Source organism: Callithrix jacchus, chromosome 5 (genome assembly GCF_049354715.1).
Source record: "Callithrix jacchus isolate 240 chromosome 5, calJac240_pri, whole genome shotgun sequence".
Classification (NCBI taxonomy): Eukaryota; Metazoa; Chordata; class Mammalia; order Primates; family Cebidae; genus Callithrix; species Callithrix jacchus.
Genome location: NC_133506.1, coordinates 40,910,463 through 40,937,706, shown reverse-complemented (window position 1 = coordinate 40,937,706; position 27,244 = coordinate 40,910,463). Strand labels below are relative to the sequence as shown.

At 41.8% G+C, this 27,244-nt stretch overlaps 1 protein-coding gene across 1 annotated transcript; it reads left to right on the top strand.

Moving 5' to 3' along the window:
- The first annotated feature begins 510 nt into the window (after positions 1 to 510).
- On the top strand, positions 511 to 27,182 carry WFDC8 (WAP four-disulfide core domain 8). The gene is given in 7 exon segments (XM_054255002.2): positions 511 to 611; positions 17,121 to 17,230; positions 20,249 to 20,386; positions 23,148 to 23,264; positions 23,530 to 23,580; positions 25,958 to 26,098; positions 27,043 to 27,182. Coding segments are annotated over 7 exon segments (798 nt in total).
- The last annotated feature ends 62 nt before the right edge of the window (positions 27,183 to 27,244 follow it).

Sequence of the window (27,244 nt, the reverse complement as noted above, 5' to 3'; positions counted from 1 at the left end):
GGAAGAAAGGATATCAGAACTTGAAGACTATCTTGCTGAAATAAGGCAGGCAGACAAGATTAGAGGAAAATGAATGAAAAGGAATTAACAAAACCTCCAAGAACTATGTGACTATGTTAAAAGAGTGAACCTACAAATGATAGGGGTAAGGTAAAAATATAAAATATTTGAACAACACAAACAGAAAAGTAATTATCAACATTTACAGAAAAGAACTCAGAATTACTATAGAATATACATCCTTTTCAAGAGCACATGAAGCATTTTAAAAAAATGTCTCAGCAAATGTCAGCAGATTAAAAATCCAACTGACTGACCATAGGGTAATTAAGAATTAAGCTAGAAATAATAAAATAAGATAGCTAGAAAAATTTTCCAGATTAGCAAGGCAAATGGCGAACTAGATAAAACCAGGAAGAATATCTCATGCCGGTGTTCAGGCCATTGGGAAGATGGGCACACTCTGAGCAGATCTTCTGATGAAAGTCATTGAATGTGGACTGCGGGAGGATGCAGATCCTGAGCCAAAGGGAGAGGAAGCTGGAAACCATGCAATGGGGCTGCCAAGCACCAGGACTCATTCCTGGTTCCCAGCAGCTCCTGGGGAAGGGGTGAGTTGAACAGGCAAGGAGTGGCCCACTCTTGCTACGGACCCCTTGGATTCTAGCTGCAGGAGACCCCATGAACCCCATGGACATTTGAGCTGACAGGGAGAGCTGTTTGGAGATGTTAAATACAGTGAGTTCTAAATTTCTCTTCGAAGAATCAGTATGTCAGTATGTTCAGTTCCTTGTTCTCTATCTTAAAGTTTAACTTCCCCATGCCCCTAGTTTCAGTAGACAACTTTTCCATCAGTTCCAATCAGTAGTTCTTATCTGTTCCCATGGTCACCTGCTCTGCCTTGAGTCACGCCTGGTCACCTGCCCCATCCCGAGTCACCCTGGTCACCTGCCTTGACCTGAGTCACCTTTAGTCACCTGTTCCATAACTGTATTTCCCACCGAAGCTGCTCACCCTGCCACTCTGGCTCATACCCCTGCTCTCTTTAGCCAATCAGAATTAGCTTAGACTTGTGGTCCAACCCTAGCCAGTAGGGGAACAACACAGCAGTAGGGGCTACCTGTGTCAGGGATAAGAACCCCTTTCCTCCCTTGTTCAGGTGTGCTTTCACCATTGCTCCATCCATGAGACACACTCTTTTATAGAAGTAAATTGCCTTGCTGATAAAATTTATATTCAAGTACTATTTTTTTTGTGACACTGAAAGTTTATTTATAGCAGAGAGGTGGCAGGGGAAGGACTCAACTTGTGTGGAGCACAGGCGGTTTGGAATGAGAATGGCTGCAGTGGAGGATGGCCAGGGATGCCCATTCCCCAAGGCTCATCACGCTCCTTGAGGTGGCTTTGGTTTTGTTGACTCTTAGACATAGACAAAACAGAGCAGTCTTGCCCATGGGACAAGGCTAGTCTGATCTACTCCTACTCATTTTTTTTTTTTTTTGAGACAGAATCTTGCTCTGTCACCCTGGCTGGAGTACAGTGGCATGATCTTGGCTCACTGCAACCTCTGCCTCCCAGGGTCCAGTGATTCTCCTGCCTCAGCTTCCTGAGTAGCTGGGATTACAGGCACCTGCCACCACATCTGGCTAATTTTTGTATTTCTAGTAGAGATGGGGTTTCACCATGTTGGCCAGGCTGGTCTCCAACTCCTGATCTCAGGTGATCTGCCTGCTTTGGCCTTCCAAAGTGCTAGGATTCTAGGCATGAGCCATTGTGCCTGGCCTAATCTACTACTCTTTTAGCAAATTTCTAGGATACAATACAGTGTTAACTCTAGTTATTATGCTGTACATTATATCTCTAGACTTACTCATTCCAGATATTATAACTCCCATAGGTTGCTGTAGTTCTGTTAAGGTTTTTTCACAGTCTGTTTTCTCTCTGTTGTTCAGATTGAACACTTTCCATTGTTCTGTCTTCAAACTCACGGATGATTCCTCTGTACTCTCTATTTGGCTGTTAAGCTCATCCATTGAGCTTTTATTTCAGTTATACTTTTCTAAAATTTTCTGAAATGTCAATTTGTTTCTTCTTTATATCTTCTGTTTCTTTGCTGAGACATTCTGTTCTAACATCTTTATGTTTGTTTAAAATTGCTCCTTCAAGCTTCTTTCTGACTACCTCTTCACAATCTTTGTCATATAATTATAACATCTTTGTCATCTCAGTGTTGGCACCTATTACTTACCTTCTGTCATTTTGTTTCAGATCTTTCTGGTTTTTGGCATAACAAATAATTTTTTAAAATTGAAAGTTGGACACTTTGGGTTTTATATTATGAGATTCTAGATCTTATTTAAGTCTGGATTTCTTTTCTTATCCTTCCAGCAGAAAAGAGTGGAGCACCACCTCATTATTGCCAGGTAGGGGTAGAAATCAGGTTCCCCATTCAGTCTCTGTTGATAATTGAGTTAGGGGAGTGTTTTCTTCTCATTACTTCTGGGCTGGGGTGGGACATCTAGCTCCCCAATAAACTCCACTGGTACCTCTCTAGCTGAGAGGGTTAGAAGTATCTTTCTGCTCCCTACATGGAGCACTGACCACACACACACTGGGGGAAGGCAGCATCGTTACTGTCTGGTGGTGACCAAAGTCTGGGGCTTTTGCAAAAAGACTAGGGCTCCTCATTTCAGCTTGGTAAAGGCAGAAGTCAAATCTCCTCTGTCAGCTCTGATGGGGGTGGGACTGCGTGTTTGGCTATACTAGTGGTTATTGTTCAATGTTTTCTGTCTTATTAGGCTGCCTCGTTCCTGATCTTTTTGCACAAGTGAGTAGGCTGTTTTTTATTGTTGTTGTTGTGTTGTTTTGTTTTCAAGGCTTTTATTGTCTCTGCTTCTGTGTTTCTGGGTTTCCAGCTTCTGTAGCATCCAATCTTAAATATGTGAGGCAAAAAGAAAACTCAGTAATCCCAATGCTATGCTGTTCTTCAGGTCCTAGGGTCCCTAGCTTGTCTGCCTTGCCCTTGCCACCTTTCAGAGTCTTCTTGTGTTTGTTTCATATTTAATGTCCAGGATTTTTAGGTGAACTTCATCAGAGGAATAGGGTTCCATCTTGTTTCATTTTCCCAGAAGTAGAAATCCCTGTTCTATGTGTTAGATTTTTTAAAATAAATAACTTAGGAGAAAAATTAGGAGAATAATTTCATAATCTTAGCATTGGAGAGAACTTCTTAAGCAAGAAACATAAAAGCTATAAAGAAGAACTAGTAGACATTATTGATTACATAACTCTTTAAATTTTTGTAGAACAGAATACAGAATAAATAAAAATCAAACTACAGGATGAGGGAAATATTTGCAATACATATGACAAGCCAAAAGTTATTTTTTCTAATATACAAATTGATAGGAAAATGACAAACATCTCAAGAGAAGATTTGCACAAGCAATTCACAAAAGAGGAAATTCAAATGGCCAATAAAAAAAGCACATGAACAAAGGGCTGATATCCAGAATTTACAAAGAACTTGAACAGATTTACAGGAAAAAAACAAACAAGCCCATTCAAAAGTGGGCAAAGGATATGAACAGACACTTTACGAAAGAAGACATATATGAGGCCAACAATCATATGAAAAAATGCTCATCGTCACTGGTCATCAGAGAGATGCAAATCAAAACCACATTGAGATACCATCTCACGCCAGTTAGAATGGCGATCATTAAAAAATCTGGAGACAACAGATGCTGGAGAGGATGTGGAGAAAAAGGAACACTTTTACATTGTTGGTGGGAGTGTAAATTAGTCCAACCATTGTGGAAGACAGTGTGGCGATTCCTCAAGGCCTTAGAAATAGAAATTCCATTTGACCCAGCAATCCCATTACTGGGTATATACCCAAAGGACTATAAATCGTTCTACTATAAGGACACATGCACACGAATGTTCATTGCAGCACTGTTTACAATAGCAAAGACCTGGAATCAACCCAAATGCCCATTGATGATAGACTGGATTGGGAAAATGTGGCACACACACACCATGGAATATTATGCAGCAATCAGAAATGATGAGTTCGTGTCGTTTGTAGGGACATGGATGAATCTAGAGAACATCATTCTCAGCAAACTGACACAAGAACAGAAAATGAAACACCGCATATACTCACTCATAGGTGGGTGATGAAAAATGAGAACACATGGACACAGAGAGGGGAGTACTAAACACTGGGGTCTATTGGGGGGAAAAGGGGAGGGCCAGTGGGAGGGGGAGGTGGGGAGGGATAGCCTGGGGAGAAATGCCAAATGTGGGTGAAGGGGAGAAAGCAAACAAAACACACTGCCATGTGTGTACCTATGCAACTGTATTGCATGCTCTGCACATGTACCCCAAAACCTCAAATGCAATAAAAAAAAAAAAAGCACATGAAGTTTGCTAAAAGTGGTTTCAAATGTTTTCACCACAAAAAAAGATAAGTATGTGAGGTGATGGATGTAACTAGCTTGGTTTAATAATTTCACAATATGAGTATATACATACATATGAAAATATCACACTGATATATATAAAATTTTTATTTGTCAATTATACATTTTTTAACTAAAAAAATTTAAAAAGCAAAGACGATTAATAGTAGTAGGTAGGGATATGCAAATTAAGCAACTCTGTAATTTCTATAAGACTAGCAGAAATTTAAAAGAGTAGAGATGTTGGACAGAGTTTGGGCATCTATTTAAGACAATTGTTGATCTACATTTTTATATGGATGGACATTCATGAGGTAAAGTGAAAAGAAGCAAGTACAGTAGTAGTGAATGTATACATCATAATTTCATTTTATTTTTCAAGTATCAGAACCCATATACATACATGATTGTATATGTTTGGATACAGAGAAAGATGGTAAGGGTACAAAACAGACTATTAAAATTGGTTATTAACTAATAACCAAGGCAACTAATAGAGAGGAAATGGAGAGATGTGGCTTAGAACTTATTAACTTTTCTTTGTATATTCTTTGACTGTTTCACTTACTGGGTATTCAATGTGTGTAATTTCATATATAAAAATTAATGTATAACTAGGACTCTTAGAAACTATTCCCGGTGAAACACACCCCCAAACTACTGTCTAAAATACTGAAAATGCATGACTCTTTAAATCAATGAGTCAGTTGGCAAGAAAGAGGAATTCTTAAAAGCCAAAAATGATATGAAGGTATGACTCCACAGAGATAAGGAAGTGCTTTAGTCAGAGTCTTCCCTGGGGATATCTGCCAATGCCTGGTAATCTGCAGTTTGAATTTTAGTGGGCCTCTGGCAAGGGAAAGAAAAAATAGCTAAGCCCCAGGCAATGTGAAAAGTTAAATCAGAAACCTCACTCGCAAGGACCCCCACATGCTGACGCCTTATAAAAGGATGAGACAGAAACATCCACATCCACAACTACGGTGAAGGAACTTGCCTGTCTTGGCTTTGGCTCTGAGCAAAGTGGGGAAAAAGACTATTGTAAGAATTTGTAGCTGGAATCTATTTTCTTTTCATGAGAGCAGAGTAGGAAAACTGGCACACATGCATAGTCCGAGAAATCTAAAGCTATGAATTTAATTCAAAATAACATGAGTTGTCAGGGAAAAATTGAAGACAAATTGATTCTGAAGAATGCTTCTTTAAACACAGGAATCCAAGAAATTCCACAGGTAAAGTACCATTGCATACATACACTTCCATTAAATATATACTCCCTCACACACACACACACACAAAAATCACACAGAGCTTAAGAAAACAAGATGAAAAAACATCAAGAAAAACAACTAACAGCAGAGGTCCACAAAGACTTCAGATATTAGTTACTGTATTGTAGGGGAAAAAACATAGAAAAGGATTCCTGATTCTGCCTTTGGAGTAGGAAAGAAACGTGATAAAAACATTCATTCAAAAGGTAAAAGACAAACCAATAAAAGTTTAGAAGATTACTGGGATCCTGGAAGATGTTTATAATACATATAACTGATGAAGGACACGACTCCAGTAGAAATCAGCAAGAAAAAGTCAGACAACAATGAGCAAAACAGCTGAACAGAAAATCAAAGAGAGGACATCCAAGTGGTTAATAAATATCTAAAAATGTGCTCAACCTCATTACTAGTCAAGATATGTAAATTTAGTCCACAATGATGTATTTCTATACTCACTGTGTGTGGTAAAAACGAAAATATTCCGACAATTCTATATACAACATAGATATGGAACAATAGGAATTCTCAACTACCAATGGCAAAGCTGTGAATTGGTACAAACTCTTTGGGAAATAATTTGGCATCAGCTTGAGAAGCTGAAGATATGCATGCCCTGCAACCCAGCATTGCCTATCTTGAATATGTAACCTGCAAGAACACCTGCACATCTGCTCCAGCAAACGCACACACAGTGTTCATAGCAGCTTTATTCTTAACAGCTGCAAACTATAAACGACTCAGTAGAGTAGGGACATGTGTGTAGTCATACAACAGATGGCACAGCAATGAAAATTGACAGAATACACACAGCAATGTGGATGGAATTCACAAATATAATGTTGAACACAAAAAGCCAGGCACAAAAGAATATATTCCAAGTGACTTCATTGATAGTACAGAAGCAGATAAAAACAAAAACATACTTAGCGGAATGCATACAATCTTGAAAATATGGAAAACAAAGTCACGACCATTAGCTGCCTTTGAGAGGATCGGAAAAGGTTGAGATTGGAAAAGAATAAGCAAGGAGCAGAAAGTTGGAAATCCTTTACTTGATCTCAACGATGGTTTACTTTTACTTGAGCTCAGTGATAGTTTAATGAATGATCACTTAGTAATAGTTTGTTAGACTGAACATTAATGTCTCATACATATTTTTATTTTTGTGTTATGTTTTCACTACACATATTTTTACAAAAAGGAAAAGTAGCTCTTCCTTATTTTCTCTCATTTTCTTTACTAACTGAACTAGTCAGTCCTAAAGCCATTAGACAGGGCAGAGCAAGGTAGGCGTTTGCCCCAAGGGGAAGGGAGCAACAGCTGGTTCCGTGTGGGCATCAGAGCTGGAACAGGTCAAGAAGGGCATCTCCGTAGGAGGGCTGCTGGCATGGTGTGCTGGAGTGATGGCATGAGAATGCCCAGTGAAGAGGTGAGAAGCAGCATATCATGGAGATCAGCCCGCCCATGTTGAGAAAGGCATTCCCCCTAGGGCTAGAGGGGCAGCCTGGCATAGAATGAGAGCCTGAGTGGGGTGAGCAGAGTGTCCAGGAGGGGGAACAGATGAGGGAGGAGTCTCAGAGCTGCAGCAAAGTGAGGAAGCTGTCCCCATAGGGAGGAGGTCTGATGCGGCCTGTCTGAACTGAAGGAGGGCGAGGAGGGTGTCTATGGGGGTGGGCAGCCAGACATGGAGATTCAGAGCCCAAGGAGATGAGGAGGATATCTAGAAGTTAGGGTGGTGTGCTCTGGGGAGGTGGGCCAAGCACAGTGAGGAGGGGTTTCACAGAACAGCGCTGTCCCATGTAAGGAATCGGGGTCTAAGCAGGGTGAAGAGGGCATCGACGCATCAAGCAATTCTCCTGCCTCAGCCTCCTGAGTAGCTGGGACCTCAGGCGTGCACCACCATGTCTGGCTAATTTTTGTATTTTTAATAGAGATGGGGTTTCAACATGTTGGCCAGGCTGGTCTTGAATGCAATCTGATATGGCTGTTGGAGCCCAAGTAGGGTAAGTTGGGCATCTGTGAGTGGCCCAGTGTGGAAGGTCAGAGTTGAGCAGGGTAAAGTTTGATATTTTAAACAAATAAGCAAACAAACAAACCTATAATATGTATCTAAACATTTAAAAAAATTAAAACAGGAGTAATAGTGATAGGTTATATTATTATTCACAATTATGCATTTCATCTTTCCTTTAAGAGGACACTCCTGCCCATTACCTTGCAATTTACAGAACTACCTGTGGAAGGAAGACACATTTCTACCTCGTTGACTTTGGGTTTGCTGTCAGCTGTGCTTTGCCTATTGGAATATGAGCAGATGTGGCATATGCATTGTGAGTTTTGCACTCTGAGTTCCTTCCAGCTCCTCTGTGCTTCCCCTCTGCCAGGAGAAGGAGCCTGATCCACATAGAGGCTGCTGCTTTATTCTTGGTCCCACAGCCTGGAGTAGAGCCCCCACCTGGAATAAAGCAGTAGACAATTTGCTACCGAGGAAATCTTTTGCCGTGGCAAGCCGTGGAGAGCTTAAAGTTATTTCTACCCCAAAGTAATAAAAATACAGTTGATTCTCATTACTTGGGGATATTTATGTTCTGTAAAGTCACTGTGAACACCGGGTAAGCAAATAATGAGCCATTGTTCCCAGTGAAAACGCAAGCCTCTGACCACACGTTTTCATCATTTGATTATTACATAATCTTGCTTTATGTGTGCTTCTGTTTGAAGACATGTGATATAGATGGTAATTAGAAGGTTCACACAGAGGGATTCTGGGAGGCTGGCTACTTTCTGTTTTTTAACCTGCGTGGCTAATTATTAAATAAAACTCTATATACTTTTTTTTTTTTTTTGAGAGAGATTTCTCTCTCTGCCCCCCAGGCTGGAGCACAGTGGGGAGATCTCGGCTCACTGCAACCTCTGCTTTATGGGTTCCAGCGATTCTCTTGCCTCACCCTCCCAAGTAGCTGGAACTACAGGCGTGCACCAGTATGCTGGGCTAATTTTTGTATTTTTAGTAGAGAAGGGGTTTCAACATATTGGCCAGGCTGGTCTTGAACTCCTGACATCAGGTGATCTGCTCGCCTTGACCTCCCAAAGTGCTGGGATTACAGGCATAAACCATCGTGCCCTGCCTATATACATGTTTAAAAAATAGAGACAGGTGGGGCACAGTGGCTCATGCCTGTAATCCCAGGACTTTGGGAGGTTGAGGTGGGTGAATCATGAGGTCAGGAGATTGAGACCATCCTGGCCAACGCTGTGAAAACCTGTCTCTACTAAAAAGACAAAAAATTAGCCAGGCATGGTGGCATGCACCTGTAGTCCCAGCTACTTGGAAGGCTGAGGCAGGAGAATTGCTTGACCCCGGGAGGCGGAGGTTTCAGTCAGCCAAGATTGTGCCACTGCACTCCAGCCTGGGTGACAGAGCGAGACTTGGTCTCAAAAAAAAAAAAAGCCACTTTACATAATATATATTATTGTTTGTTAACACGGAATTGTGGCTGAAAGCCCTGTAACTCATGGCTGAATCCAGCTTATCTAACACAAGTCATTTCTTTGTAAGGCACATCACAGGCCTCTTGCTCTTAGGACTCTCGACAGCACTTCAGCAACTCTTGGTGGCCATTTTAAACTGTGAACTCACCAACAAAAAGCACAAAAATGTGAAAAATGTGACACTAAATAGACTGCAAAAAAGGAAGCTTGTTTATAGTAGCGGAAGAGCTTAAACAAGCAGAGCACTGTCTTGTTTGACTTCGGCTAGAATGTGTATGTTGAGTGACTCAAACTGTTTGCCGCTCTACACATATCCCTGAATGACCACAAAAGCATCATGAATATTGATTCTTGGGTAATTAATAAATTTCAGCAAGAAGGCAAATTTGCAAGTACAGAATCTGAATAATGAGGACTGAGAGTAGATAACTCATAATAAGATTGTAGAAATGAATCCAAATATGTCATTAGTGCCCGTAAATGTCAATTAATAGGTAATAATAGCTGGACAGAATTTTTACAATGTAGATTTACACTATTTGAAGGATAAACTTAAAACTTAAGGAGAATGGTTGGTTGAAAGCAAAAGAGTGAAAAAAAAAGAATAGGCAAATGCAAACAAAGAAGAGAAAGTATAGTTTGATTAATATCAGGCAATAGAAAATTCTAAGACAGGCCAGGCATAGTGGCTCATGCCTGTAATCCTGACACTTTGGGAGGCCGAGGCAGGCAGATTGCTTCAGGCCAGGAGTTCAAGACCAGCCTGGGTAATATGGCAAGACCCCGTCTCTACTAAAATTACAAAAATTACTGGTTTGGTGGCACATGCCTGTAATCCCAGCTACTTGGGAGGCTGAGGCACGAGAATCATTTGAACCCAGGAGGCAGAGGTTGGAGTGAGCCGAGACTGTGCCACATTATTCCAGCCTGGGAGACAGGCAGAAGGAGACTCTGCCTAAAAAAAAAAAAAAGGAAACGCTAAGATAAAGTTTTATCTTTAAGGATAAGGAGGGTTTGCTAGATAATGGTAAAAGAGTTCACCAGGAATACATTTGTATTTACCTAAATCAATCAAATCAGGATATATTAAAGCAAACAGTGATGTCATTATAGGCATAAATTGAGAAATCTATGGCTGTCTTGACGGCCCTTGACACACTTTTCTCAATTATTGACAGGTCAAAAGGACAAAACATTTAAAAGATTTAAAATATTTTAATAGCACAGTATGGAGATATAGACAGAGTATTCTGTACTCAATATTTATAAACTATCCTTCTTCAGCGTCAGAATGTGGATATCTGAGTAGACAGTGTTCAGAAGATAACATCTTTAGATGAGGCTTACTAATTTACTTACTGACTCTGCCTGAATTTAGGGAAAGGGGTATTAAAGAGACTCGTGGAGGTAGTTGACCTCTTCAAGGTCTGTTTCCTAGTGACTGAGGCTGAAGGCCCATATCTGGTTGAGAACATGCTATGCTACGGGGATGAGGAGGGGTATGAGCTAGGAGCTCTCAGCCATGGAAACCCCCATGGGGCTGGGCAAGTGCCTAATGGTGGAGAACAAGAGGGTAGTGAGATGTAGTAGAGTCATGGTGGGCCCTTACCTATAGTTTCTAAATATAGTAACCTGGAAATTCACACTGCTCCCCCAGCTCCTGGTCATCTATCGATCTTTCAATTGCAGAATGCTACTAAGTTTTCTGCAAAGTGCAACCTCTACTATTCGGGGAAGCTGGGCAAAAAGGTAGGTTCTTGGTAATATGGGTGTTTTAACAATATTAATTCTTCTAATCCGTGAACATGCCATATCTTTTCGTTTGTTTATATCTTCTCCAATTTCTTTCATTAATGTTTCATAGTTTTCAGTGTACAGATCTTTCATATCCTTTGTTAAATTTAAAAATAGACAAAGGACTTGAACAGACATACAGAGGCTGGGCACAATGGCTCATGCTTGTAATCCCAGCACTCTGGGAGGCCAAGGCAGGAGGATCACTTGAGGCCAGGAGTTTAAGACCAGCCTGGCCAACATGGTGAAACTCTGTCGCTACTAAAAATACAAAAATTAGCCAGGAATGATGACGCAGTCAGTACTGAAAGCTATTGAAATAAGCACCTCTATGACAGCCTTAGGCTATGAAGCATCACTATTCCAAACCACGAAGATATCCTTGGCCCATCCATGATTGCAGTCTGGTGTTTTTGGCTTCCCATGAGGGAACAGCTTCAAGTTTTCTTTGGCCAGTATGCCAGCCGGAAACGGGCAGTGGAGATGGAGATTTTCAGTTCAGATCATTTTTCCTGGGTTCTCGCACAGCACCTGAGCACAGCAACAGCTTTTTTAGTTTTGCCTCTCCAAGATGTGAATTAGAGCAGTAGCAAGTCTCTAGCAGGGCCTTCAAAGTAAAAAGAATTTGAGCCATGCATGGTGGCGCATGCTGGTAATCCCAGCTACTCAGGAGGCTGAGGCAGGAGGATCACTTGAGTCCAGAAGTTTGCAGCTACAGTGCACTAGGATGGCACTGCTACACTCTAGCCTGAGTGACAGAGTGAGATTCTGTCTCTTAAAAAAAAAAAGTAAAAATAATTTAGCTAATTTTACAGAATATTTCTCTATTCACTTTCAGTGATTTCATTTAGCAAATATACCAGATGGGAGTCACCAACCTCCCTTTGCTTTTAAGTTTTTGAAGTGGTCCTCACATAACCAAGTTATAAGAAAATCAGTGGCAGTGAGAAGTGGCTTTTTTTTTTTTTTGAGAAGGAGTTTTGCTCTTGTTACCCAGGCTGGAGTGCAATGGCGCGATCTCGGCTCACTGCAACCTCCGCCTCCTGGGTTCAGGCAATTCTGCCTCAGCCTCCTGAGTAGCTGGAATTACAGGCACGAGCCACCATGCCCAGCTAATTTTTTGTATTTTTAGTAGAGACGGGGTTTCACCATGTTCACCAGGATGGTCTCGATCTCTTGACCTGGTGATCCACCCGCCTCGGCCTCCCAAAGTGCTGGGATTATAGGCTTGAGCCACCGCGCCTGGCCCGGAAGTGGCTTTAGAAGTCTGGTTTCTTTGTCTATATTATTTAAAGCATGAGCATTTTTAAAGTCAATTTTATTGTGAACTGTTGAATTTTCATCACTAGTGAGAAGGTCACAGCAGTATTGTGTGCTCCAATAGACCGCTGTTTCTGTATGGGCTGTTTCTGACTGAGCTGTGTGTTTATGCATAAACACCTGTGTTACATGCCTGCGTGTCACTTTGAATTCTGGTATTTTCATATATCTGTATATGTAAGTGTGCTAATTTACACTAATATTTGGCTGTATTTGCCACTATATGTGAAAATTTTGGTCTTGGAAAATGGTGGGTGATCTGTGGCTTATGATTTGGGTTGTGTATTTATTTGAATATATTTATGTATTTACCCTCATAGTAACTTGTTTGGAGGTACACCTACACTTATATCAGTGAATGAGAACATGATTTGATGCATATATGTTCAGTCCCTACTTCTATTTGAAAATAGTTAACATTGATAATGCTATTTTGTAGTTGATTTTGTTTTCTGGCATTTACAGTTGGCCCTCCATATGCACAGGATCCGCATCTGCAGGTCCAATCAACTGTAGATAGAAAACGTTTAGGAAAAAAACCCACAATAATAAAAACAATACAAATACAGTATAACAACTATTTGCATAGCATTCATAATGGTAGTAGACACGATTTTCCAGTATTCGGAAGAATGTGTATAGGTTATATGCAAATACGATGCCATTTTATAAAATGGACATTAGCATCGAAGGATTTGGTATCCACGAGGGTTCCTGGAACTAATCCCCCAAAGATACCAAAGGGTGACTGTATTTTAAACTAAAGCTATTTATTTCTTTGCCTTTTTGTTAATTATTGCCTTGGGTTTATTTAGGAATGCACTTCTACTGCATAAAATTTAGCAATATGTTATTTATTTTATTTTGAGACTGAGTCTCACTTTGTTGCCCAGGCTGGAGTGCAGTGGCAGGATCCCGGTGCACTGCAACCTCCACCTTCCAGATTCAAGCAATTCTCCTGCCTCAGCCTCCCGATTACAGGCAGGCACCACCATGCTCCACTAATTTTTGTATTTTTTAGTAGAGATGGGGTTTCACCATGTTGGGCAGGCTGGTGTCCAGCTCCTGACCTCAAGTGATCCACCCACCTTGGCCTCCCAAAATGCTGGGATTACAGGCATGAGCCACTGCGCCCAGCCAGCAATATGTTATTGATCTCCAGAAATTATATTAAAATAATTTTAAACATCTAAAAATTATTTTAATGATTTAATTTAACTATTAATCAATAGCTTGATTAAACTCTTCTTCAATTTTTATAAAGGCAAAGAATTGAACACCTGGTATCTTGCAAAATGATTTGTTTTATAGCAGGTAGAATACTAATCACAAATCACAAGTGATTTCTTAATTTCTGGAAAGTTTACCAAAAAGGCTTTACCAGCATCTACCAAATGATTAATAATGTGATTAATCATACATGTCACTCTTTCATTTAGTCACCTTTTCTAATCTGATATACTTTGTAAGCGTTGGAAAGTTTAAATGTTATGGTTTCAAAATATAGGGAAGTTTGAAAGCATTTTACAAAACATACAGTTTTTAAAAAATTTTATATGATTACTTTTATAAAACGCTTTTATCTTACTGCATACTTTAAATTTTTTAAAAAAAAAACTTGATGGCACAGGTTTGACTAATTGGCAAAGTCAGTCCTCCATCAGCCAAATTAGTCAAACTTATCTTCTCCCACAAAAGAATGACTTCATTTTTCAATTCAAATAAATGTCTTAATATACATCCCAGTGGCAACCATCACACTTCTGAATCCTATTTCTAGGGTAGAGAGCAAAAGGCACAGTGGCTTAGTGTGAGTTTGCCACCTGAATGAAACCGGTGCTGACTCCTTGGTATTTCTTACCCATACTTTCTTTGGTTTGCCTCCAAGGAAAGCATCCTCAGGAAAATGCATTCTTGAATTGTTCCTTTGTTTGGAATTCAGAAGTTTTTACACTTTGAATACATGTGTATTCAAAGATAAGAAGTATGTCTCTTTTTAAAAAAATTTAAAGATGAAGTACTTAATGGAAAAGAGGATGAAAACGAGAACTTGAGGATGGCTCAAGTTCAGGGTCTATTCTCGAGTAGATCAGCTTCAGGAAAAAGTAGATATGTAGTTTAAAAATCAATAATGTACTTAGATCCCTCTGTACCTGTGCATTTCCTAGAAAATCTTCCTGTATCCTGAGGGATATAGGTACCCCAGCCTGAACAAACCTGATCTAGTCAAATTCACTCTTTTTTCAAATGGGTAGATGGAGGTAAAATTTCAAATGGCCCTCCCTCCCTCCATCCCTCCCTCCCTCCCTCTCTCTTTTTTTCTCTCTCTTTTTTTCTTTCTTCTTTCTTTCCTTCCTTCCTTTCTCTCTTTCTCCCTCCCTCCCTCCCTGCCTCCCTACTTTTCTCCTCTCCTCTCCTCTCCTTTCCTCTCCTTTTCTTTCTTCCACAAGGACTAACTCTGTCATCCAGGCTAATAGTGGCATGATCATGGCTTATTGCAACATTGACCTCCCAGGCTCAAGTTATTGTCCCACCTCAGTCTCCTGAGTAGCTGGAATCACAGGTGTGTGCTACCATGTCAGGCTAAGCTTTTTAATTTTTTTTTTTTTTTTTGTATAGACAGGGTCTTGCTATGTTGCTTAAGTGGGTCTTGAACTCCTATGCTCAAGTGATCCTTCTGCTTGGCTCTCAAAGTGCTGAGATTACAAACATGAGCCACCATGCCGACACCTGGTGTGCTACTTCTGCAGCACATTTGTGTCCATATATTCCAGGTCTGCCCTAGTTCTTCAGAGCCTGTACTGTGCAACTCTCACAGTCATGCTCATTTGTTACCTACGAGACCTGTGTTTTGTAGTCTCTTGCCCAAACAAACCACAGTCCAACCAAAACTGATTCATTCTGTGTCAAAGTTGCCAGATTTAGAAAATAAAAATACAGGATGATCAGTTAAATTTGAATGTCAGATAAACATAAAATATTTTTTTCATAGAAGTATAGTCCTTATGTTGCATGGGATATACTTATACTAAAATTATAACTGAACATCCTCTATTATGTTTGACAATCCTGTTAATCTGTGTTTCTCCCCCACCCCCATCCCACGAGATCTGCTTTCTTGTAACTGACTGCAGGCTAATCTGATCAACTGATTCCCAAGACTGGGTTAATAGATGTTTTCAGGTTAAAGGGTAAAAATTCAAACCCAAAGGGTGACTTGATTATAAAAATTAAAGCACCAGAGGGCCTTTTGGCTAATCTTTTAGGGAACTAAAGTCATGATTTACGTAGTCTCTGACTAAGGAAATCAAAAGCTAACGTGGTAATGGGTACATTTATAGGCCTTCACTATTGCCATTCATTATTTGTTAACTGGTTAAATTATAACAAACACTGATTTACAAGCCAGTTGTCATGCTTTACATAAATAGTTCAATGAATTCTCATGTCTGTGAGTTAGAGTTAGGTGTTATTGTTGTTTCGTTTATGACAAACTGAGGCTCAGTGTGATGTGACTGAGCCCAGACCACACAGCCAGTAAGTGGTGGACTGAGGATGTGAACTCAGGTGTAACTCTGAACACTACAATTCCTACCACTCTGTACCGCTTCATCAAATCTTCACACAATCTCATCTCAATCCTCACAATGATAACAAAGCTTCTGGTGTAGTTGAATTATTCCCATTTTCCAGATGAGGAAACTGGGGATCCAAGATATGGTGTTAGAAAGGATTGAGCCAGGCCCAAAATCAAGATCACTATGTTTGGGGTCACAATTTCTGTGACCAAAGAGTACAGGCACTATTGTAAAATTTGAAGAGGATACATAATTAGAATTCCCTCCACAAAAAAGGTGGGGGAGATAAATTGTTGCAAGTTTTTACTTTTAGGCAGCCACATAGTATGGCTTCAGATGCTCTAGAAGAGACTCTGTTCCAAGATACCTTCACAGCTTTCATAGCATCTGAAGTTCCACCAATACAGATGTGTATTTTGGCATAAAGATGTTCTCTCTCTTTCTCTCTCTCTTGCTTCCTCCTCCTCCTGCTACCTACCTCTTGCATTTTTGGAGTGTATGTACTCTATGACTCTAAGAGTCAGTAAGAGATTATTATTAGTTCTTCACACCTTAAAATAAGAAATACATAAGGATCATTAAGACACATATGGAAAATGGGGGCTTGAGTAGGTGGGGGAAGCTCATCTATTCGTCTGGTTGTCTGGGAGTATCATAAGATTCTAGGCTTGAATAGCAACAGAAGGAATAAAAGGAATTTCTTTTTTAACCCAAGGTCATCTGAGATCGTTATTGCTTCTGGCACACCAAGAACCAATAGAGTGTGCCCAGGCCCTCTGGAAAATCTCCGTCTATCCATTTCTGTCTTCAGGGGAGCAAAGAAAAGATGTTCACTAGTGTCTGGGATTGCCCCCAGAGTGACTGTGGGCAAACTCTGCAGCTGTTCCAAACAAATCCTTGAGATCATTTGAGTGTGGCCTCTCACCCAGGAACACGACTATAGGCAAGTGTCTGGGTAGGACAAAGCACAGCACCATGGCAGAGTGTGGGGACTGGCCAGGGTCCTGAAACGGAATGCCTTACACCCACCCTCACTCACCATCTGACCTCGGACAGATCCCTTCCCCATGCCGGTGCCAGTCTTCTTACCTGTGAACACAGGGAACCTGGTGGCTTATCTCTAAGGTTTCTCTGCACACACTTTGTGTCTCTCTCTAGATTGTGCTTAACTCCTACCTCTCTTCTCATCCACATAGGCACCTTCCTCTCCACAGCCTCACCTTCTCCTGGAGGAATGTAGCTTTCCTGCTGCTTCTCTCCCTTGCTTTGGAGTGAACTTCTGCATGGCTGGAGAAGATGATCAAAGGTGGGTTCAAAAAAAAGCTGCATCTATTCTTTCTTAGAAATCATTCTTCCTTAGAAAGTATCCTCGTACTTGGGGACAAGGGTTAGATATGAGGCCAGTGCCAGTGTCAGATGAGGTTCCCTCTGCCATGGATTTAGGGCCACAGAAAGCTACCCCTGCTCACCACCCTGGCCCTCCACATCCTTTCTTTACTTGTTCCCCCCAAATTATTTCCCTAACTTTTCCATATGTACATATGGAAGGAGATGATGTACATGGTCTCCTTCCTGACATGCACACCCCAAGGGTTTCTCTGCATCTACTGGGGATGCTCTCCAGAGATCTGGTCGCCTCTGTCTTATGACATCACTTGACACATACTTCTTGGGAGATCACATTCATTCCCACTACACACACACACACACATACACACACACACGTTTAATGTTTTTAAAATTAATGAGCCATTAGGCATGAGCCTGAGGGGACAGGACCAGTGAGGAGGCTGCTGAAGTAGTTGAGAAGAGACAAGGGATGAGGTCAGGTGCTGATCTGAGAGAGTGGTAGTAAAGAGAAGGAGAAGACAGGGTTTGGAGAGAGATTTAGGAGACAGAATTGATCCAAGATGACTGATGGGATGCTGGGATGGCGGAGAGGAAGGAATGAATCTCCAGATTCTAATAACAGACTGGACCTGTTGATGCCAAATGCCAAGATGCAGAATAGAAATAAGGTGGTGCTTGGGCATAAGGAGATAATAGTTCTGTTCTAAATATGTTGTAATAGAGGTGCTTCTGAGATGCCCAGATGGTGTTTTTCCTAGGGAGCTAGAAATAAGCATCTTTAGCTTGGAATAGAGGATGAGTCTGGAGGAAGATATGAGAATCATAGCTGGGATCATGGGAATGAATGGGATCACCCAGGAAGTATGTGTCAAGTAATGTCAGAAGACAGCTGAGGCCAGATATCTGGGGAGCATCCTCAGTAGATGCAGAGAAACCTGTGCGGTATGCATATACTCACAGGAATTGGTTGAGAAGAGCTGACCAGAAATGGAGGAAGTTTTTTAAATTAATAAGTGAGAGCTCAAGCTAACAACAGGGAAAGGAGCTACAATGACTGAAACCCAGTAAAGGTTTAAATGGCTCCAGGAAGCAAGATGGAGACTGGAGTCAACACTAGTGAGAGAGAGGTTTGTCTTCACAATCCCAAGGTTTCCCTTTCTATGCCTTTTTGCCCCTTTGGAGGTGTCCCTGTTTGATTTGCTGAACTCTGTCTCTCTGCCTAAACCTAGAACAATTGTTCCCAAGTCCACTTACTTCCTGGTGCCTGCTGCCTGCTTTAGGATCACCTGGGGTTCTTTTTAAAAACTAGAGTCCCAAGGATGCGCTTTCTAGAGATTCTGATTCAGTCTAGAGTCTCTATTTTCTGAAAGATGTGTAGATGATTTTTATTTAGTCTCCAAATTAGGAACCACATACTCTTCTTAGCTATAGTCCATTCTGGGAGGGGTCATTAATGACAAGAAGTATTGTTGGAAAGTACTCAAAGTCTCAGTGGCCAGTCCTCAGGGAGGATGTGGGACTTCTGAAGTGAGTCCTGGATTGCAAGCCCCAGACTTGCCCGTAATGTGCTGCATTATCCTATCTGACCTCATTTCTTTTAATCCATGAAATCAGAAGTTTAGTGACAATGATAAATACGGTTCTTTCCACTCTAAAGTTCTGCAATCCCAAGACTCAGTAGTATCAGAAAGGATCATGCCTCTCTGGCCAGATTCCACTGGACGGATGTTCAGTTTAGAATCATGGAGACACGTTATGCACTGTATGAGCTATCCTTTGCTACGTAACAAATTGTCTGTGGGTCAGAAGTCTGGCATGGTGCATCTGGGTTCTCTGTTCTGATTCTTACCAGGCTGAGATTGTAATGTCAGCCAGCGTTGTAGTTCTCATTTGGGATGCAAGGTCCTCTCCCAAGCTCCCTGGTTGTAGCAGAATCATTTCCTTGGAGTTGTAGGACTGAGTCTTTCTTACTGGCTTTGACTTCTAGATGTCGCCCTCATGCCTTGGCACTTGGCTTCAACCACCTTCAAAGCTACAAATAGCATGTTGGATCCTTCTCATCATTTGAATCTCTCTGATAATTCTTCTCCACCAACCAGAAGAAAACTCTGCTTTTCAATGACCTAATTGACTGGGTCTGGGCCAGAGATTAGACCTTAAAATTAGAGATAATCTCTAATCTTAAGGTCAACTACTTGGGTCTTTAATTTTTTCCTTGCCTCTCTAGTTTTTGCTAAAAAAAATAAATAAATAAAAGGTAGAAGGCAACTCCATATCTGCCAAGGTCTTACCATGTGCCAGGCATATAGATATCACCCTATTCAACACTTAAGATCAACCTGTAAGGCAGGAATTGTCATTATCATTTTAAATATGGAAAAACATAACTCAGATGAAGGGAAGTACATTCCCAAGACTATTTCGCTGTTTAGTGTGGGAGCCAGGCTCCCAAGCCAAATCTGCCTGACTACAATGCTTCTTCCACTCCACCATTTCTTACTCCTTAGAGGTTGCTTAAAAATAACACAACTGAGTTCAGATTGGTCTTGAGTTTACCAGGAATCAAGGGTAAAATCAGACCTCCTGACCCCTACTTCCACGATGTTCCCATCAGTCTTTACTAATTTCTTTTATCAACTGGGAGGCAAAGCAATTAAGTATTAAATATTAGGTTTCAAGAAGAGAGAGGATCTTTTGAATTTAGAGAAAGGGCCTTGGTCCCTTCCTAACCCTTTGCCCTGGAATCCAAGATGCTTCTCCTTCAGTTCTGCTTGGACACAAATTCCTGATTCAGATCTATTTAAATGGATCTGAGTGCTAAGAAACAGAACTAGCCCCTAAATATAAGCAGAACAAGAACTACAAATTGAAGGTAGAGGATAGGTCTGGGAGAATTTCATGACACACCTTTGCCATAGGAGAAAAAAAGCTGAAATTCTCAAGGAATGTGAGTTTGAACATTTCTTTCTTGCAGAGAAACCGGGGGTGTGTCCCAAAGAGAGGCTCAGCTGTACCACTGAACTTCTGAACTCATGCAACACAGATTTTGACTGCAAGGACTACCTGAAGTACTGCTTTTTTGCCTGTCAGAAGTGCCTGGATCCCTTTTGAGGTAGTGAAGTCCGGGCTGAGGACAGAGGTTCCCACTTCCTGCTCTATCCAAAACTTGCTGCAAGACTCCCTTGGATGGAAGGACAAAGACCCAGGGCTTGTGGTTTTCTCGTTCTCTTATCCATGGCTAACCATCAAGTACAAATCATAAGTCTAGGCATGATGACTGTCAACCGCCATAATATTGATGCTGGTCTTCTTTGGTCCAACATTCAACCATTCACAAATAACTAATACTTGCTGATACTCTGTCTAAGAGACTATTATTGGCACCGTGACAGAAAGAAACCTCAGTCAGCTTAGATGCTGGCATTATTTTTCAGACTTTTCGATCTTCAAGGAGGTTTTCTGGTAACCCAATATATTGGGCATCTAATATGTGTAGGGAACTGTGTGTTTTTATAAAAACTAATTTACTCGCTCACTCACACATTCATTCAACAAATATCTGTTGTTAATGCTCTTTGAACAAAGACCACCAGAATACACCTGTAGTTGAACAAGTTGGATTTATTACTCATTGCAGTGAGGGAAAATGCTCACCCGAGACAAGTCTGAGGCATTTCAGTAGGAAGCTGTTAGAAAGAATCTATTATAGGATTTGGGATTCGATTGGGTAATTCAGGGGAGGCTCTAAAGAAGTGAGAGTTTGCTCCAGATTGGGTGCTGTCAGAAAGTGGGGGCAATTCTATGACTAGCTATCCCAGTGAATCTTAACTCTACAGAGTGCAGACTCGACTGAGGATAAAGCTGTGATTGGTTGGTAGAGAAGCATAAGCCACTCGTGTTAGCTGGGAGTTGAGGGGTGTTTAGTATTTTGCAGGTTTCACAGTGATCTTGTTTTTGTCTCACTTCATCATGATCTCAGAGTGACTTTGTTTGATATAGACGTTCTAGGAGGTGTTTTAAATGTCCAACAGAGGATCCGTGTGGCTTAGGTGGGAGTGTCAGATCAGTGTTCAGACATCAGGGGCCTTCTCTTCCTTCGTATTTCATTCCTTCTAGGTAGTAGGTACTTTGTTAGGCGCTTTGGATTCAAAAGTAACTGTGGTTTTGGACGGTGAATTTTAAATCATTATGACTAGCCTCAAACACATCTTTATTGGCTAGGCACAGTGGCTCACGCCTTAATCCCAGCACTTTGGGAGGCTGAGGCAGGTGGATCATCTGAGATGAGGTGTTTGAGACCAGCCTGAACAGCACGGTGAAACCCTGCCTCTACTAAGAATACAAAAGTTACCCAGGCATGGTGGCAGGCAACTGTAATCCTAGGTCCTCAGGAGGCTGAGGCAGGAGAACTGCTTGAACCCAGGAGGTGGAGGTTGCAGTGAGCTGAGATTGCGCCATTGCACTCCAGCCTGGGTGACACAGCGAGACTCCTTCCGAAAAAACAAAACAAAACAATCTTTATTAATCAAAAGAGGAACTACTACGGTCAACACATTTTTGCCAAAGGGAAATAAATTGTTTATTCCTGTCATGTAAAAGTCTGTGCTTCAGTATTCAATGAACTCTTGGAAAGCATTTTCTGCAACCTGCTTTTTGTGGATGTGTTTTCCCTGCAAAAACACATCCACAAACAGCAGAATGCAGAAAATGCTTTCCAAGAGTTCGTCATCGTTGAGATGCTTGAAGAAGTGGTAGTCGGTTGGCGAGAGGTCAGATCAACATGGTGGATGAAGCAAAACTTCGTAGCCCAATTTGTTCTTTTGCATTGGTTGTGTGATGTGTAGTTGGGCGTTGCTGCGGAGAATTGGCCCTTTCTGTTGACCAAATGGCCCTTTCTGCTGACTAATGGCCCTTTCTGCTGACTAATGCCGGCTGCAGGCACTGCAGGTTTCAGTGCATCTCATCGACGTGCTGAGCACACTTCTCAGATGTAATGGTCTCACCAGGATTCATAGTCTAAAATAAATATCAAATAAACAGCAAGTAATGTCATTAGCAAAAATACATGAAGCAGGAAATGTGCATTAAAATGAAGTATAACATAATCATATTTATTTAAGAATATATTCTAACGTCAAATGGCAATTTTCAACAATGCAAAAACCACGATTACTTTTATACCAACCTAATAGTTGCTGAACAAGTCTTGCCCTTGCCCTCCCAAAGCTCAGAACAATGGAGAACAAGGATCAGCTCCAAAGTATAAGTTTCTGTCTTTTTTTTGAGATGGAGTTTTGCTCTTGTCCAGGCTGGAGTACAACGGCAACCTCTTTTTTTTTTTTTTTTTTTGAGACTGATTCTTGCTCTGTTGCCCAGGTTGGAGTGCAGTGGTGCCATCTTGGCTCACTGCAACCTCTGCCTCCCAGGTTCAAGCGATTCTCCTGCTTCAGCCTCCCGAGTAGCTGGGATTACAGGCACATGCCACCACACCCAGCTAATTTTGTATTTTTAGTAGAGACAGGTTTCTCCATGTTGGTCAGGCTGGTCTCAGGCTCCTGACCTCAGGTGATCCGACCGCTTTGGCCTCCCAAAGTACTGGGATTACAGGGGTGAGCCACCACGCCCAGCCACAGGATTCTTTTATACACTTTATAATATTCTTTACCAGGAGTGCGTGATGCTCAGAGGTGCCATACAACACAGACTATTAGTAGTAGAACTAGGACCAGAACCTATGCCTTTTTTTTTCCCCTGCATTGACTCCATTTATGACTTAGGTGATAACACCAGGAGCTATGACAAATGCTAGACAACTGACCCTCTCCTTTTATCTCTACTCTTCATGTCCTTCCCTCCTTGCTGCCTGACCTCAGAACCCTGCACGCTACCTGTGAGCCAAGGAGACTGCAATGTTGGTGCACGGCACTGGCATTTTGACTTTGAAAATCACCGCTGCAGACCCTTCACCTACAGGGACCGCAAAGGGAATGCCAACAACTTCTTTTTTTTTTGAGACGGAGTTTCGCTCTTGTTACCCAGGCTGGAGTGCAATGGCGCGATCTCAGCTCACTGCAACCTCTGCCTCCTGGGTTCAGGCAATTCTCCTGCCTCAGCCTCCTGAGTAGCTGGGACTACAGGCACATGCCACCATGCCCAGCTAATTTTTTGTATTTTTAGTAGAGATGGGGTTTCACCATGTTGACCAGGATGGTCTCGATCTCTTGACCTCATGATCCACCCGCCTCGGCCTCCCAACGAACAACTTCTTAAGTGAGGATGACTGCAGAACGGCCTGCATGTCAACTGGTGAGACCCATTTCCTGGAAATCTGAGGGCCTCGTTTAACTAGAAATAGTATACCGGTGAGGTTATAGGCTCAGGGTTTGAGGTTAAATTTCCTTGGTTCAAGACGGAGCTCTGTCATTCACCAGCTGGGAGGTCTTGGGCCAGTTGCCTGCCTTTATAAGTTCCAGTTTCCTTGTCTATAGAATGAGGTTAATAATAGTATTTACCTAATGGAGTGGGCTCTACCAAAAAATGAGAAAGTGTATAGAAAGTGTTAACAGATCTTGGCCAATGGGACCCGAAAGCCAGGTGTGGCCCCTTGGAAGGAGTGTTTCCTCATCATAGTAACCTGTTGAGCATCATACTGAGGATTCATGTTAGAATGAAGTGTATAAAGGCCAGCTCTGGAATCCCATGGAGTAAGTGTCCACACTGGAAGTGGGGGGTAGGGTGGGATGAAGATGAAGGCTGTGGATTTATTCCTTAGCATAATGGTCATCACCAGTAACGCTGGGAGACAGTGTCTTACCAAACTTGGGAGTCAAATGACCTGAATTAAAGCTGGCTTTTCCCACTTGCTGCACGTTTCTTCACTTCTTTGAGTTGCAGTTCCCTCTTTGGTAATTCGGGAGTAACAGCAAACAACTCACTGAGTTGTTGGCAGGATTATATGTGATTAAAAACACAAAGACTTGATACAGTGGCTGTCTCGTGGTGTGAGTTCACTAAATGGTAATAATTGAGACGATGACCAGTGATCTTTACAATGCAGCACTGTGTGATTTCTGGGGGCAGTGTTGCAATTTCAACCTCAGATTCTGTGAGGCACACTGAAAAATGTACCATCGCTACCACTTAAGATGAGAGAACAGAGTCAGAGAGGTAAAGGTAGTCGTCCAAGAACCCACAGTTGGTCAGGAGTAGAGGTGGACTTTTAATTCCATGGACCCATGGGCCTGAGTAGCCAATGCAATCCTGGGGCCTGACTTGAAACCAGGACCACAAGCTTCCCTTCATGGGAAGCTCTAAGGAATCATGAGGCTGCGGACGAGACTCTTGTCTTCTCTCTTAGGAGCCATCAGGAAGAGGAGGCCAGGGAAGTGGGCTTGGGCTGATTTGTGGGAAATTTAGGTTAACACTCAGAGGCAACCTGATAATACCTCTGAGAGTTCAATACATCATAACTGAGCCTGACCTGGGGAAGCCCTTGTAGAATTTGCAGTCAGATGAGGACAAGAGCATACATGCACAAAACCCCAAAGAATTGATTTAAATGCTATGTATGTCCTAATGATTCTCAGAGTCACATCTCCAGCCCAAATCTGACTCCCAGACTCCATTATCTGCTCTGTATCTCCACCTGGACCTCACAAACACCTCAAGTTGAACTTGTTTAAACAGAACCTCGGGCCAGGCAGAGTAGCTTACACCTGTAATCCTAGCACTTTGGGAGGCTGAGGCGAGAGGAACAGTTGAACCCAAGAGTTTGAGACCAGCATACACAGCATAGTGAGACTCAATTTCTACAAAATATAAAAGCAAACAAAAAACCAGGCATGGTGTCATGCGCCTGTGGTCCCAACTACTCAGGAGGCTGGGAAGACCACTTGAGGAGGTGGAAAGATCACTTGAGTTGGGGAAGTTGAGGCTCAGCTGGGTGACAGTGGGAGACCATATCTCAAAAAAAGAAAAATAAACCAAACATAAATGTACACACATAAACCAGTATGTCTTACCATTACTCCCCTTACCCAAACCTGTTCTATCCATACTTCTCATCTTGGTTGAAAAACTTCAAAATCACACTTGATGCCTCTCTTTCTCAATTAACATCCATTAAGTTGGAAAATAATTTTTGTTCTACCTTGACAGTGGATCCCGAATCTGGTAAAACTTGACCACCTCCACAGCTGCCACCCTGATCTGAGGAGCCATCTTCTCCTTGGATTACCCCACCAGCCTCCTAAAAGATCTCCCTGCTTCTACCCTCCTTACAAATCAACACAGTAGCCACAACGACACTTTCAAAACATGGGTCAGGCCGTGTCACTTCTCTGCTGAGAACACTGCAATGGATCCTTATTTCATTCTAAGTAAAACCAAATACCATAAAAATGGTTTACACTGATTTGTGTAGATTTCACGTAATTATCCCATTTTATGAATAAGGAAACTCACTAAGTAGCAGGACTGGGACTTTACCATGGTGTTTGAGGCACCAAGCCCAGCACGCTGTCTACCATATCCCATGATATGGTGAGACATTTCATTCTTCTACTGGAGATGGATAGGGTAGGGTGCAGAAAGAGATACTAGCTTTGAAGAGAAGGAAAAGCTCTTTGAAGAGTGGTGGGATGGAGATGGGGTTTTAAGAAGCTCACATCTGCTCTTGTTTTAGTTAAGAATGGACAGTGCCCACTCTTCCCTTTCACTGACCGTATGGAGTGTCTGCCTTCATGTCACAGTGACATCGATTGTCCCCTGACAGACAAATGTTGTGAATCCAGGTGTGGCTTTGTTTGTGCCAATGCCTGGACAGGTAAGGATTGGGGGTAGACCTCCCAAATCTACTGGACATATCCCAAGGATGCCATTCTGTGTCATGGAGTGGGGGGTGTCTTGAACCTCAGAAGCCCCTTGGACTTACCTTTGAGGATCCTTGGAAACCCCTTTAATGCCCAACAAGTTATATTGACCTCTTGACCTCCGAAGACTATTGTGCTGTTCTTCAAAGCCAATTATTCATAGTATTGCTCTCTATTCTTCCCCAAGAAAACTTCGGCTTGCAAGGTGACAATATCCACTGATTCATAAAAAATTCATAACCATGAGGTGTATTCCCAATAAGCCCTCATGTCTGCACAGAACTTCAGAGCATTCACAGCATATTCATATTCTGTAAGATGAGCTAGGGAAAACATTGGTAGCAAATGCTGTTGGGTAGAAGCCAACTTTCCAGCCTCCTCTAAGGCAGGTGTTTACTCCCCCATGTAGTCCCAGGTATTGTCCAGGTGTGGCTTTGAGGTTCTAAGGTTCAGTATAGTGTGGTGGCAGGAGTCAAAGCTTTTCAACTGGCTTCAGCTCTTGTACTGGGTTTCCATGTGGCATTGGGCAACTCACTTCCCTCTAAATGGTCTTCAATGCCTACAATTTATAAAAGAAGAAAGTTCTGTGTGCTATCTAATACTCCTGCCACCTGTGGTACTCGGGTTATATAACCCAGATCCATGAATTCTATAGGAGCAGACAGGAACCCTAACAGATGGTATGAATCAGAGATTGCAAGACTTTTCTTGATGCTTCTCAAGTTGTTAGCTGTAGAAAGTTGATACTCTGCCTCCCCCAGTCTATTGCCACTATAGGGGGAAAGGTAAGAAGCTCAACCCGAATAAAATCCTGTTTGCGATTCCCAAGATTCCCCAAATTTGTCTCAAATTATGACCAAGTATTTCAAGGTCAAGTGTCTTCTTTTACCCCATAAAGTCAAAACAGGTTTCTGCCCACACAAGCCCTCGGTATGTGCCAAGATTGATAAACCCAAGTGCCTGCAGGATGGTGAGTGCCCATGGGAGGAAAAGTGCTGCTCGCATTGTGGACTGAAATGTATAGACCCCAAATATTGAATAGAAAATTGAAAATATTACCATCAGAATCATTAATTATGAGTAGCACAAAAAGCTGTCAG